At 40.2% G+C, this 15476-nt stretch overlaps 1 protein-coding gene across 3 annotated transcripts in view; it reads left to right on the top strand.

The window, feature by feature from the left end:
• The first annotated feature begins 509 nt into the window (after window positions 1-509).
• The window catches only part of LOC103183672 (acyl-CoA synthetase long chain family member 6), a 30857-nt gene continuing 15890 nt past the window's right edge, over window positions 510-15476 (top strand). The window contains exons 1-10 of one of the 3 annotated variants that reach the window (XM_007901268.2): window positions 571-610; window positions 5913-6002; window positions 6755-6975; window positions 7947-8061; window positions 9054-9118; window positions 9444-9545; window positions 9683-9782; window positions 11054-11232; window positions 11708-11740; window positions 11946-11997. In XM_007901268.2, the coding sequence (XP_007899459.1) occupies window positions 6781-6975; window positions 7947-8061; window positions 9054-9118; window positions 9444-9545; window positions 9683-9782; window positions 11054-11232; window positions 11708-11740; window positions 11946-11997 (841 nt within the window). In that variant the 5' untranslated portion in view covers window positions 571-610; window positions 5913-6002; window positions 6755-6780. Of the gene's footprint in view, window positions 611-5912; window positions 6003-6754; window positions 6976-7692; window positions 7712-7946; window positions 8062-9053; window positions 9119-9443; window positions 9546-9682; window positions 9783-11053; window positions 11233-11707; window positions 11741-11945; window positions 11998-15476 lie in introns of those variants that run through there. The other 2 variants (XM_007901267.2, XM_007901269.2) reach the window with 2 other exon arrangements.

Raw genomic sequence — 15476 nt, 5'->3', positions numbered from 1 at the left:
AGCTGATCTTAAAAGCCTGTGAACTGTTATCTCGTAACATTGGCATTCATAACTTGTATGATGATGTTTCTCAGTGTTACACTGTGTAAGTATCTAATCTGATGTATTTCAGCATTGTCGTCATCTTTGCATTTGATCTTTGCGTGTTACAGCCTTATCTCGTCTTCTAGACGTCTGACCCGCTTCACAGAACATACCGCAAAGTGAACCGACTGTTTATTTTGTGAACAAAATCCCAATTGTCGTCCAGATTTTCACTTTGCGATAAAGTCCTGTCGTTTCGATGAGCGTCAGGAACGGTAGCAGGTAGTCCAATATTGGGAAAGGTTATTTAATGACAATGTTGGCGTGAGGATAAGACATATGTTGAATGGATGGTTACGAACAAGGTGGTTCACATTTTTTTTTAGACAATCCATGGCTTGCAGCATGCTTTAACCTTGGGGATTTCATTGGCTCAATGGGATGATGTTGATGACTCATTCCTATAAATCCACCATCCTGCTGCAGTCTGTGCTGCAGTACTGTGAGTGGGTGCAGCACATAAGATTGCTGGAAAAAAAAATGGATACACTACTTCTTGTCTGTGGCTGTACATACCTGCTTTTCAGTAAGTGATCATCTCTTTATGTGCTAAGTGTCATTAATGAATCAGGGTGGTTAATAATTCTGAGCCACTGCTGCAAGAACAAGTACAAAGCTGGAAAAGGCTGTTTGGTACCTTTATACCCAAACACTGTCATTCACACAAGAGGAGATTTCAGCCTTTTCAGCAAATAGCATCTAAGTTTTGAAATGGACATTTATTTTGCCAATCTAATTAAACCGAGCAGTTTAAAAGAGTTTTGTGTCAAATCTTGAACAGTTCTTGGTTTTCTTTTATTTGGTGGCTATATAATTATGCAGCAGACATGTATCTAATTTTGATTTCCCCTGTCCTATTGCCTGTGTATAATGTCTCTTTCTGGTTTGTGACTGCATTCATGTAAATCTATTTCGTGTCAAATTTGAAATGGTAACGTTATTTGTGATTTGCAGCAGACACTTAGCAGCTGAAATCCTTGCTTTATGATCAGTCAGCAATCCATTTTATTTTCTTGAGGACTTTAATTGCCACAGGACACATTTTATTTTGCATTTCTTAAGGAGGCAAAAGGGAGAATTCTCCAGTGTTTCTAAATACTTTCACTGACTTCAGCAGTATGCTGCTCAAAAATGTGCAGTTGCCTGATAAATAATGAATGAGATTGCAGGGTAACAAAGGTGTACAAGGGCAAAACCTTGTTAAATGGGTGTTACATTGCATCTTTCACACTGGTGTAGTGGGCTCACTGGTCACTTTGTACACAAGCAGAGACAGAGAATCAAAATGAAGCATGTGCGATGTGCGGATTAGAACATGTTTTCAGATACTATCCAGCAGAAGGGAAGGCATGCTATATGTGCAATTGATATGGTTAGTAATGGAATGAAATGCAGAAAGTGACAAGGGCCAGAGCAGAAAATTAGATGGAGAACAAGATCACAGGACAGAAGGCATGTGTGGTCAAGGACTAATGTGAGGATAGACAGTTTGGATGTAGAATCCAATTTTAGTGAAAGGGAAGAAGAATACAGTATTGACCTGCTCTGCCTTCCCCCACCTCTGCAATATTGCCCTCCTACCCCGCTGCCTCTCCCCTCAGGCCGCTGCATTTATTACATCTCTGCTCGACTATGCCAACTCCCTGCTTGTCGGCCTTCCCAACTCTTCCCTCCACAAGCCTCAGATCATCCAGAACTCTGCAGTCTGCATCCTCCCCCGCACCAGGCTCCGTGACCCTATCACCCCCACCCTCGCCCAGGCTCCAATGGTTGCCCATCCCCCAGAGGATAGAATTCAAATCTCTCGTCCTCACCTTCAAGAAACTCCACGGCCTTGCTCCTTCCTACTTCTGTGACTTGCTAACCACATATCAACCTGTCAGCTCCCTCCGCTCAGTAGGTTCTGGCCTGCTCCACATCCCTCACCTGGCCCACCCACCATCGCCAGTCGGGTCTTCAGCTCTGCCCATCCCACAGTCCCTTCGTCTTGCACCCTCTCTTCGGAAGACAAGACGCCCCCCCCCCCTTCGACCGTGTGGAGTGAATACAGAAGAAGAGGAAGAGAAAGAATGGGTGGTATTTATGGTGCACAAAAAGAGAAAAATACATGAAATGCAAATTAGCTAAGTAGCAGAAGCAAGTATCATGTCTTTAGAGGAACATCAAACTGAAAAAAAGATGAAAATGAGAACAAGTTGAGATAGAAATAAAGTACAAAGAACAATTGTATAAAATAAAACTTTACACACTACAAGTGAAGGCAGAAACCTTGATTGGACTGCAAGACACAATCAAAATGAGACTACTTTAAAAACTTTAAAATGTGAATAAAGAAGAAAGTAAATAATTAGAAATTGAGGATTTATTGGAAAAATACAACCAGACTTTTGGAAGGAGAGGACTAATGAAAGAAAGGACCAATAATAATAATAATAATTCTTGCATTTGATATAGCGCCTTATCACATCGTTAAGACATTTCAAAGAGCTTCACAGAATATACTGTAAAGTGACCTGACTGTATATTTTGTGGGCGAAATGTGACAGCCAATTCCACACAGCAGTGTTCCACAAATAGTCATGAATTGAGTGACCAAATTGTTATTTTTGCTTTGGAAGGATTATTACTCCCAGAAAAGTGACCTGCCAGTTGACTAACAACCATGTTAACAACCACTTACTGCTTGGTAAACCGAGGTGTGTGGAGTAGGGAAACTTGCAAAGGTTTCACCTGCTCGGGAATCGAACCCAGGTCCCCTCGCTTGCGATGCGAGTGCTCTAACCAATATGCTACAGGACTCTGCAAATGGAGTCGTTATAGGAGATGGAGAATTATTATTATTATAAATCGTTAAGGATATGCTTAGACCCACAGCAGCTAAACAAAGCAATAAGAAGAGAGCATTATGAAACACCATCCCTTGTGTTACCTACCGCATGGAGAAAAAAAAAAATTCAACATTGAATTGTTCAGGAAGATATTGGCAGGTTAAGCTGACAACGAATAGTGCTTGCTTAACAATTTTCTTTTTTTGCTCAGCCGCATGCAGAAACCCATCACCACGCTTAAGAGTATCCAAACCAAGATCCTACCAAAGCCCTCCAAGGCCTTGCTCCTTCCCATCTCTGTGACCTGCTAATGCCATATTGACCTGTCCATTCCCTCTGCTCAGCTGGCTCCAGCCTGCTCCATATCCCCCACCCGACCCGCCCCACCATCGGTGGCCAGGCCCTCAATCTTCCTGCCCCCACCCTTTGGAACTCCAACCCACAGTCCCTTTGCCTTGCTCTCTCCCTTGCCTCCTTCAAGGCACATCTCAAGACCTTCCTCTTTGACCATACCTTCGACCACCCTCCTACCCATACCCTCCCTGCTGTCCACCCCTCCTGATCCCAATCCCCTGCTCGAGTCCAAATCCCTGACTATCCAGCACCTTGGGACGTCCTCCCAACGTAAAAGACACTGTACCAATGTAATTTGTTGTTTTTGCACAGAAAATATTCCAAAATATTGGAAGGGATACCTGAGGTAATAAATTATATCGATGACATTAATATTCAGAAGGACTAGAAAAGAACATGATGAACATTTGGCAAGATGCTGCAGAGGTATCTGGAGCAGAATGTAAAACTAAACAGAGGAAACTGCAAAATAAGAGTAACAGATCAAGTATCTGGATGGAATAATCACACATAATGGGTTGAATGTAGATCCTAAGAAAGTGGAAGCAGGAACAAAGTTGCCAGAACCCAATGATAAAAAGGAATACAAATATTAATGGGGATGGTGAACTGGGTGCCAAATTCCTACTGAAGTTAATAAAAATTATGGAGCCAATAAGAATTAGTGAAAGCAGACTGGGAATGTATCTGGGAAAGGGAGCAGCCAACAGGAATTATTAAAAGAAATTCTATTGAAGGTCCTTCTGTTTTTTTAAACAAAGATAAACAACCAGATAAGCTGGAATAAGTGAAATAATACCATATTGCAGAATGGATGGCCCAAAAGCTGGAAGGAGAAACCAATAGAGGTCAGACCATATTAACACAACTTGTGCTGACAAAAAGGAATATGGTATTGAGGAGAATCAGATAATTCCAGACGAGTTCAGAACACAATTTCTGACAGATATAAATGAAGGACACTGGGAAGCGGAGAGAGAGAAGAGAGCAAGAGGTAATGTTTTGGCCGACCTGGCATTAATAGTCAAATAGAAGCCATTCGTTGGAAAATGTGACCGAAACCAAAATGAGGTTTGTTCTCAGGGAGGACTATCATTTGGCTTGAGAGACCAATCTGAGCATAGACAAAAATGGGAGCAGACTTTTTCTAATATAAAGAAAATTAATACCTCATAGTTGACTTGCACAGTATTTTGAATAGGCAGAACTAAAGGAGTTGTTTGCAGAAACATTAATCAACGATACAAAAGACATGTTTGTACGGATATGGAATATCCAAGACTAATCGGTGACCATGTATGACAATTGAAGAGAAGAACACAGAAGATTTCACAAAGAGTTGGGGGACAGCCACAGATCAACAGGGTGGTGGAGAGAACAATCCAAACAAAGAAAATGCAGAGAAAAACTGGTGACACAAGAGGAGGACAAACACTTGCTGAACTGGGCATACACACCAATAAAGAATAGTGAAATATCACCAGCGCAAATATTGTCAAGGAGATCAAAGGACTTGTTAATAAGCAGTGATAAACCGATAGAGCCAAAGGTACCAAAAATAGTGAAGAGAAACGGATGGCAAAATGGAGAAAGGAAAGTTTTGAGCCAGGAGAAAAAATATGGTTCAGGAAAGAATATCCGGACAGAATATTGGACAAAAGGAAAGAAAACGAGAAGTGATTACAAAAAATCGAGGTCATATTGTATAAAAGGCACGAGAGAAAGTGTAGAGAAGAACATCCAGGGAAATCAGGAAAAGGGTAATTGATGAGGAGGAAGAACAGAGTTGGAGAAAAAGGGGGAAAATAGCAAGACAAGCAGAGAAAACAAAAACAGAAGAGCAGAAGAAAGAAGGAATAACCACCAGTTTGAGCAGAAAGAACAGAAGGCCAGAAAGATTCTTCAAAAGAGTGAAGAAAAGTCTGGAGAAGGATAGTGTGGAGAGATCATCAGATTGGAAGATAATGACAACTAATAGACAATCAATAGGAGGGATTCAGGAAGTATAAAAGGACTCTGGGAAAGGGGCATTGGGTTTATTTATTGCAATATGTTTGAAGTGTATTGATTTGAAAGGTCCCTTTGTGAAAGGTCCTTTTATGAGTGTAAATAGTTTTAAATATTTAATGATAAAAAGAGATTATTCTTAAAAAGTTTAAAGATAAACAGAGTGCTCTTACCACTGAGTTTAGCAGTTAGTGAGGACCTGGGTTTGATTCCCAGTCAGGACAAAACGTTGAGCAAATTTCCTTACTCTACACGCCTCTGTTTCCCTAGCAGTAAGTAGAAACCCGGTTGTTCATCGATTGGTGGATCGCTTTTCAAGGGATGATTATCCTTTCAAAAGAAATAAATAAATAGTAATTTGGTTACCCAATCCACGACTGTTTGTCTGTTTGTGGGACACTGCTGTGCGCAATTGGCTGCCGCGTTTCACCCACAAAATATACAGTCAATTCACTTTATACAATATATTCTGTGGAGGGTTTTGAGACATCTCAAAGATGTGATTAGGTGCCATATCAGACTCAGTACTGTGAAACACTGAACTACATGCCTGGACTTTGAAAGTACGGATTGGGCATTAGGCCACTTGTGGCAGCACTCGCAAATCAATCAAGCGATGCAACTTTTGTCTCTTGACAGTTATAAAAGATACACTCGTGTCCGCAGCATTCTGTTTCAAATGGAAAGTTCCTCAAGCTCCTTCTCTACCAGGGATCCTGAACGCTTAAGGTAGGGGGGCTTACAAAAGACATTTTTGCTATGTACAATGTGTGCCTTGAAGGGATCCAGATGATCTTGTCTTGACCTCGTGAGCAAAACAAGAATGTTACATGAAAATATAAAGTACTTGTTTTCTTGTAAATTTCTTGTTTGGTTCCACAAACCGCAAGATATTCGTTCAATCCAAATGATGATGATGGAATGAATAAGAAATCTGTACATGTGAGATTTGTAGAGATTCATAAACTTAGTCACTATGCAATATAATAAAATGTCTGTGCTTCATTTACCAATGTAATCAATGGCATATACAGTATACTTAAGCGCTCTGGGACGCTACACAGTGTGAAGGGTGCTATTATAAATACAAGTTGTTGTTTTTATTGTTATTTGTGGGGAGTGAAATGTTTTATGAGAGTAATCCCCCCCTCACTTCTAAAATAAGACGTCTCGACCATGTGATAAGGCGTTATTGCAAATGCAAGGATTATTATTTTTCTTGGGCCTCCACATCCATAATCCTGGCTACGCGGCCTACAGCTGTTCCGAGGCCTCTGTCAATCTTGCTTTGAAACTGGCCATTAGAGACGCAGCCAGTTGGGGAGGGTTCAGCTGATTTCCCAGCGTTGCACTGGAATGAGGCTTCTGATCTTGAGAGTCGTCCTGACTTTCCTCCTGAGTCGTACGCTATCTTTTCACATTCCTAACCCTCAACGGAAAGTGATCTGACTGTTTCCTTCCCTCGCATGATTGCTTTGCAGAGGTTCTGAGTGCACTCGTTGAGAAGATGCGAGCACAGGAAATTCTTAGGAGCCTGCGACTGCCAGAATTAGATGAATTCAGCCAGTTTGTTCATATGCTTCTTCCTCCCACACTGGTGGGAATCGCTTCATTTGCAGCTGTTATAACGTACTGGCTGGCGACCAAACCTAAAGCCTTGAAACCACCTTGTGACCTTTCTCAACAATCACAGGAAATTGAGGTAAGCTCTGCGTTCAAGTCGATAAGTCTGATCACACTGATGCATCAGAATAAAGTTTGTTGCCTAAAATAATGTCCCAACTTTAGTTTTGTTCTTCAAGAACCAGATAAAATTGAACTTCCTAAATCTGCCCATGTTGATGAGGATTAATATGCCAAACTAGCAATAATTGTATTCCATTGCTCGCTAGCAATCTCGTAAATTTGAGTGCTTTTCAAAAGAAAATTGTGCCTTTTTTAAAAGCTTGGGAACCTTTCTTAATTTCTCTCCCCTTCCTAGTTCTTGTATCCTGACAACAGCCTAAGGACTGGGTGTACAAGGTATTCCAAGGCCTGTATCCTAATTTGAAATCGACTTGGGGCCAGGGAAGAATATCCTAGATTCTTTCTCTCAATTTCCATGAAGCTTCAGCTCAATCATTCCACAGTGTAAAAAGTAATTGATGAACCTTTCTGCTTTTCTATTCCCAAGTTTAATGGAATGTGAAAATGCTTCCAAAGATAAATGTATTCCATCAAGGTCAATGGTAAGGCAGTAACAAGCAATTCTCGCTTGAAACATGCTCTTTCTTCGACCAGTCTCCCTCTGCCGCCTACTCCTCAATCAAGTTGCAGATTGACATGGTTTATTTGGCACTACAGTCTTTGTGAGTTAGAGATTTATTTGAAGTAGAATCATAGCGGGAGCATGTAAATGAGGAAACAGCAGTATAGTTTCCGGTAGTATCAAACAAAACGTGAGAATCTGATTGCATTCGTGCCAGTTGTTGAATGAATGATAAAAGGCTTGAGAAACAGAGACTAGCAAATAATCTTATTTTCTCCCAATTTATAGAAATACCGATCAGAATAGAATCTGAATTAAAGACTGAACTGTTTTGATAAGCGAGTGATGTACTTATTTATGATTTGACTGTGAAGCACTGTGCAGTAAACTGATAGTAATACTTTGTTTTCATTTTCTTTTGTTAGGGTGGTGAGCAAGCTCACAGATCTGTATTGAGTGACAGCCCAAAGCTTCTAACTCACTACTATAATGAAACACGGACAATGTATGAAGTGTACCAGAGAGGATTACGTATCACAGGTGAGTGTCTGTTTGTGCCCTAAAGATTTAATTTCAAATATGAAAGGACTTCCCTCAGCCTGAGTGGCTGTGAATTCACTTGAGGGGGTTAAGTAAATAAGTGTGAGATCTTCGATTAAATCTCTTGATTGGTGTAATGTGTATCAACTTGCTGAATAGCATTAGTTTTATTTACGATATGTCAATTTTTAATAATAATATAATAATAAAAAATTTAAGTGTAAATGTGTTGAGTCGTCGTCAACAACAACAACAACAACTTTATATAAATATATAGCGCCCCTCACCAGGATAGTGTCCCACAGCGCTTGACAATGGTGGAGCACAACTGCAAGCCGGGGGAAGGGGGTAGGTGACCATAGGCACAGTCGAAGAGGAAGCAAATGTTATGTTTCTGTAGGGAAACCCAAAAATATTGCTTTCTTAAATCACTCAGAGGGCACTAGTACGCTTATGTAGACAGAAAGTCCAATCCACCACGCAATCGGTGGTCGGGCTTTCTGTCTACCCGCCCCACCCTCTGGAACTCCATCCTGGAGTCCTCCAACTCATTCCCTTCCTCGGCTCTTTCCACATCCATCTCCAGACCTACCTCTTTCACTGTACCATCTGTTCGTTCCCAACCCCAGCTCAAGGTCCAACCCAGGACTCTTAAAGCACCTTGGGATGTGCTTCCGACATGAAAAGTGCTGTACAAATGTAATTTTTGTATTGTAGGCAAACTCAAAATCTCACTACCTTTCTCTTCTGTAAATACTGAGGTGAAATACCCTTCAAAGACATTGATATCTTTAATAACTGGAACTAGCAAAATGAATAGAGAAATATTGTGTACAGCCAGAATGTGTTACTTTGGGTTGTGACTTGGGACGTCTTCCCGACATGAAAGGCGCTATACAAATGTAAGTTGTTGTTGCTGTTGAATTGGATATTATAAAATATTTTAGTGCCTTTTTAGTGTATACAGTGATGTGTGATTTATTTCTGTTTAGGTGATGGTCCTTTTTTAGGTTACAGAAAACCTGCGCAGCCTTATCAGTGGCTTTCCTACAAAGAGGTGAGAAGATCCTTTATTTTTTGGCAGTCGTTTGAGTGTCTGACACATACGGAAACCTATGCATCTCATCTATATGTGAAAATTCCTCACTATGGAAAGCACACGCTCTCCCAGGAGAGACGCACCTTGATTACATAATTTTGGAGAGCATTATGCACAGGTCGGCAAGAACCAAGGCTTGGGGACCCCAGAGTGTGTGTTGGGGTACTGCTAGAATTTGCCATTGAAAGCATTAGCTGGCAAGCTTCCTGCTGCTTGTCCCAACTAGGAGCACCGTATCCCATGGATTTCTCACAGACACAAATCATCTATATATTCCCCACAGGTCTCAGACCGTGCAGAGTACCTAGGATCTGGATTACTCCAGAAAGGTTGCGGGTCATCCCCAGAACAATTCATTGGTGTTTTTGCGCAAAACAGACCAGAGGTGAGAGACAGCTTCAACAAATAATGAATCGTTTACAAAAGAAATTGTGAATTTTATTGACGTGCATGAAGTTTTTCTGGTTTTCTTTCCTTTCGGGCACTTGTTTCTGTAATTTTATAATTGCAATTTCTCGACAGTGGATAATTGCTGAGTTGGCATGCTATACCTACTCCATGGTGATTGTTCCACTTTATGACACACTTGGACCTGAAGCCATTCGCTACATAATTAATACAGGTAAAGGGAACAACAATACACTTCTCTAAATCATTTTGTATCGCATTTAGAAACTTCAAATGTCAAAAAGGTGAAATCAAAGGATCTTTAAATGAAGTGATTTAAGAGGACACAGTTCTGAGGTGCTTCATCTATCTATATTAATAAAGTGACAATGTGTGTGTCTGTGTATCTGCCAATAACGTAATAACCGATTGACGTAGAGACATGATTTATACCTCATTGGAAAGCTCTGGCATGTGCAAGTGTCATGGGCATATTTTTGGGGGGATCTCCTATTGTTGATGAGCTACATTTAAAAATTGATTTATTTAAGCCCCAAATTACATGGCCAAAGGAGGAGAAATTGCAAATGTCATCTACACGGAAGCTTGCAATTATTCAGGGCCTGCTGGTTCACACAGTAAACCCCTTCGGTTAGCGTAACTTTAACAGGAGTCCTCCCACAGGTGTCCTCCTAAAAGGAGTCCTCCCACAGGAGTCCTCCTAACTGAGTATAGATAAAGACAAAATGTCTGAATCTGTGTGTCCGTCTGGGTGTCAATTCACATTCCATATTGGATCCTTGGACGGCAATTGGTACAGCTAATCTCCTCTAAGAGGTTTAGATCACAAGTAAATATTCTATAGAAATCAAGTGGACCTTTAGATTCTGACCTAAAAGAAACAGATTAATTTATTCCTACATTTTACCAGTTTTTAATGCCTTTTGATTAAGTTGCTTTCCAGCTCCTCCAGGGTCATCAGCTATTAAATCAATTTAGCGGAAAGTCAGCCACATAACTTTTGATTGCTGAAAGTTATTTATTTAAATAGGATCAAACCAGCCTGTCTATGTCCATTCACAGTCTGCTACTGTCCTCCTCGTTGTTTACCATGTTTCCAAGTTTTGTGTCATCTGCGAACTTTAAAATGTTGAAGTAGAAGCAAATGTTGCTGTGCACATTTTAAAAAGATTTGTGACTCCACATAAGTGTTTCTATTATTTATTATGCAAAAGTCAAAAAACAAAACCAGTTCATGCCATTATTGGTGGAAAATACAATACCATATACAACAGTTAAGTCAAACTATTGCTTTAGCCATTGGAGGCTGAAAATATTATGCATTTGGAGTTACAAAAAATGTAACATTGAAAAATGCCACAGCTCTTGCTGTTTAGGGTGAAACTGGTTCCCAAAGATGAATAATTATTTCCAAGGTATTTGACAAGGGGTCTTTCATAATAGTTCATCTTTTATAGTGCCCTGTCAATGTTTTTCCTTTTTAAGCTGAGATTTCTACAGTTATCTGTGATAATGAAGAGAAAGCAAAAATTCTTTTGAAGAACGTCGAGAAGAAGGAGACTCCAGGCATGAAGATAATTATTCTGATGGATCCATTGGAGGCGGAATTGGTTGAGATGGGAAGAAACTGTGGAGTGGAAATAGTGGCACTGCAAGAAGTGGAGGTACGCAGACAATGTTCATGCAATGTGTGTAGTGCCACGAGGAGGCTGGTGTGGGGAATTCTAAGATTGAGGCAAGGGTTTGAGAGACAGAGATTTAGGTTGCTTCTGATCTGGGAATGATCAGTGCTCATTGACACTGAGTGTAACATAGAAACAGGAGTAGGCCATTCAGCACCTCAAGCCTGTTCCGCCATTCCATAAGATCATGGCTGATCTGTACCTCAAGTCCAATTGCCTGTCCTTGCCCCAGATAGATCGAAGGGGTTGCATTTTACACCAATTATAGCGTGAACTATTTTTGTTTTTTGACTTTTACACGGTGCATAATAGAAATACTCATGCGGAGTCCCAAATCTTTTTAAAATGTGCGTGGCAAGTCTGACTGAAATAGGTTGTATTCTGTATGCAGATGTTCATTGAAATGTTTAGAATTATTCCTATTTTCACTCTGCAATGTTCTTTGTCTGACTCTCAGAATCTTGGCCAAATGAACAGGCGGAACCCTGTGGTGAGTGACTCACCTGATTTTATTTGCCGTTTAAGTAATGGAAATTTTAAAAGTATTTACGTGAGAATAAATCGAAAGCTCAGGACAACTTCAATCAGATTAGAAACATGCATTTTGTGCGTGTTCAGGTTTTAGTGCAGATTTTTCTAACCAGTTTGAATTGTTCTTCCTTTCTTGATTTCTATATTTTTCTTTCTGTTCTCAGCCTCCACGACCCGAGGATTTGTCCATTGTCTGTTTTACAAGTGGAACAACAGGTATCTGTGTCATACACAGTCAATCCACTTCACAGTATATTTTGTGAAGTACTTTGAGACATCTCAATGATGTGATAAGGTGCTATATCAAATGCAAGAATTATTATAAAGAAACTACATTGTTCCGTAAGTCTCTAGGCACTCAGCACTGATGTAAACTCGTATGTCAATATAGTGCTGCCTCAGAGCTTTTAATTCATTCAAAGGGCCATTATAAACCAATAATTGATTCAAATATGCCACTTAACTCACATTATTGCAAGCTGACACCATTTAACTTGTCTGGAGAGGTCTCGAACGTCTTATTATGAGGTCACCACTGCATTTCATAAGAATATTTGCCTACATATACACAGTCACTAACTTAAATCAAGATCTTTCACTCTATCTGCTGTCTATATATCCTTCCAAAAGATTAAACTTGAATTGAAAGATTTTAAATAATAATAATAATTGGTCACTTCAGTCCAGGACTGTTTGTGGGACACTGCTGTGTGCAATTGGCTGCTGTATTTCGCCCACAAAACATACAGTCAATTCACTTTATAGTGTATTCTGTGAAACTCTTTGAGGTATCTCGAAGACGTGATAAGACGCTGTATAAAATGCGCGTATTATTACCTCGGTTTAAGCACTGTTCTTTGCCAGAAATGCCGAAAGTTTTCTCTCTGCTTTCCACTTTTGTGATAAAGAGATCTTGCTATGCTGATATTGCAGAAAACCTTGCTCGCACACCCGTTCCAAGGAACAGTGTTCTTACGTGATTGATTTATCCTCTTCAGGAATCCTGATGCTTTTTTAAAAAGAAATCTGCCGATGCTGCTTATTTTGCTGGCTATTTTCGAATGCCCTCACAAGACCTTGCAAGTCAATGTGCTGCACAGTTTTACAGCCACAGTTTTTGTTTAGTTTTTTTAATTCTAGTCCCAAAACTATTGCGTTTTGATTTAAATATATGCCCTCTCCAAATGGGAACAATATGTTCTACTTTAAGAGCCATTAGGAATGATTCTTATCAGTTGCTAAGTAAGGAAGGTTGGGAGTTGAGTCACCACCACAGACACAGGGGATTTGTTGTAGTCCTCCAGTGCTATTTTCATTGCAAACTTCTGAATCCTATTGATGCTTTTGAAATATAATGAAATAAGTTATATAAACAATTGAATTCATGTCTTCAGTGGAACATGAGTCACTTCAGCAAGTCTGATAGCTCTACAATCCGTTGATCTCATTATTAATTTCATTTTTAGAATTAATGACTGGTTCTTGACTTGACTTGTTTTCTCACCTAACAGCAACTCACCCATATTATTTCCCAGCACAAGTAATAGTTATGAGAGGGACGAAAAGCTTCACGAGCGCTGAATCAGTAGAGACGTGCATTAATTTGCGTGAGTCACCGAATCAAGTGGGCACGAATTGGCACTGAGTTGACAGTCTCTGTCACAGAAGTGCATTGTTTGTGGGACGCTGCTGTGCGCAATTGGCTGCCGCGTTTCGCCCACAAATATGCGGTCAGTTCACTTTAAAGTCTATCCTGTGAAGCGCTTTGAGACGTTGAGAAGACATGAAAAGCGCTATATCAAATGCAAGGGTTATGATTATTATTATTGCTACGGTTGGCATACAAAGAAAAAAAAACGGTTTGTTGGTAGAGGGTGGCCCCCCTGATCTGTTCCAGTTGACCGTGACCTTCATCAATTTGTATCAAATTACGATTGCTCTGGAACCAACGGACTCAATACTTTGCCAAAATCTTTTTTATTCAGGACACTAACGGTCAAAAAAAAAAAGGAATTCCATCCCGTTAATCACGGCTGGATTTGAATGGGCTCCCAGATTTGAAAGAACTGCTCCGATCCAGTTTCCCAGTGTGGGAGTTTTTGTGAGAATAAGATAATGCAGTGGTACTGATACACTGTGTAGTTTTGTCAAAATGAACCTCTAGTAATTTTTTAGTCACATTGCCAGTGGGAGTGGGTTAACATATTGGTTTATGCTTCCTCTCCTGAAATTAACCCATCTGCTCTAGATATAGTTTGACCACTTCACCCTTCTGTGCTCAGGTTTCATGCTCTCCACTTGGCACCTTTCCATAACTGTTATAGCAGTTTATATTGTCATTTGATGGCACAATTTCAGCATTGCTCCAGTCGCCTGCACGAAAGCTTAGAGGGAGAGGGCTTAAAATAATAATAATAATAATAATAATCCTTGCATTTGATATAGCGCTTTTCACGTCTTCTCGACTTCTCAAAGCGCTTCACAGAATAGACTGTAAAGTGAATTGACCGCATATAATTTGTGGGCGAAACCAACAAATCCCTGTTACGGATGAACCGTACCCCCCCCCAGACTACTTGGAGGGAAAACACAGGAGGTTTGTACAGTGCCGACGGACATTGTGAACTGTAGAACCATTGAAATTTACGGCAAAGAAGAAGGCCATTCAGCCCACCTTGTCTATGTTGGCTCCCATAATAATAATAATAATCCTTGCATTTGATATAGCCCTTTTCAAGTCTTCGAGACGTCTCAAAGCGCTTCACAGAATATACTGTAAAGTGAATTGACTGTATATTTGTGGGCGAACGCGGCGAGAGCAATCCTTTCAGTTCCATTTACCTGCCTTTTCCCATTACAGTCAATTCACTTAACAGTATATGCTGTGAAGTGCTTTGAGACGGCTTGAAGATGTTATAAGGCGTTATATCAAATGCAAGGATTATTATTATTATTATCCCTGTAATTGGCTCTTGAAGGCCAATACAAATTCTGCCTCAACCACTGCTCCCAGTAGGGCATTCCATATTCCCAACTACTCTCTGCGTGAAAAACAATTCTCCTAACCTCCCCATTTACTTATCTGATAGACTCAATCATCACTGGTGAGGTTGCAACAACAACAAGATTCCATTTATAAAGCGCCTTTCACGTCAGGAGGACGTCCCAACAGTTGGGGAAACAAGCAAATGTGGTTCCTATATTCAAGCAGTTGATGGAATCATATGTAGTAACTGTAGCTTGACCTCAATAATTGACGCTATAATGAAAGACTCCTTCACAAACTCTGGTCGCTGGATATCAAGGGCAAGACATTGATATGGATTCAGGTTTAGGTAGGATGCATCAGGGAGTTGTACTGGGTGTCCTCCTGTTCCTTGTGTGTGTGTATATATAATATATATATATAAATTTGCAGGTGACACCAAGATGTGGAATCAGAAGGGGCAGCAACGATCTTACAAAGAGAGCTTGCTAAGGAATGCATATGGGCATCTAACTGGCAGATGACTTTTAATACAGATAACTTTAAAACATTTCATATAGCGAGTAAAAATCGGAAAAAACATGCGAGTTGATTCATTTCTCACTACATCACAAACGTGTGCAGTGGCAATAAACAAGTTAAACAGGATGCTGTTGCCAAATCAGTTGAGTTCAGATCTCTAGACATCATACACTGGCCATATATTGCT

The sequence above is a fragment of the Callorhinchus milii genome, unplaced genomic scaffold, assembly GCF_018977255.1.
Source record: "Callorhinchus milii isolate IMCB2004 unplaced genomic scaffold, IMCB_Cmil_1.0 Scaffold13, whole genome shotgun sequence".
Lineage (NCBI taxonomy): Eukaryota > Metazoa > Chordata > Chondrichthyes > Chimaeriformes > Callorhinchidae > Callorhinchus > Callorhinchus milii.
This window is presented reverse-complemented; position numbering and strand designations above follow the sequence as displayed.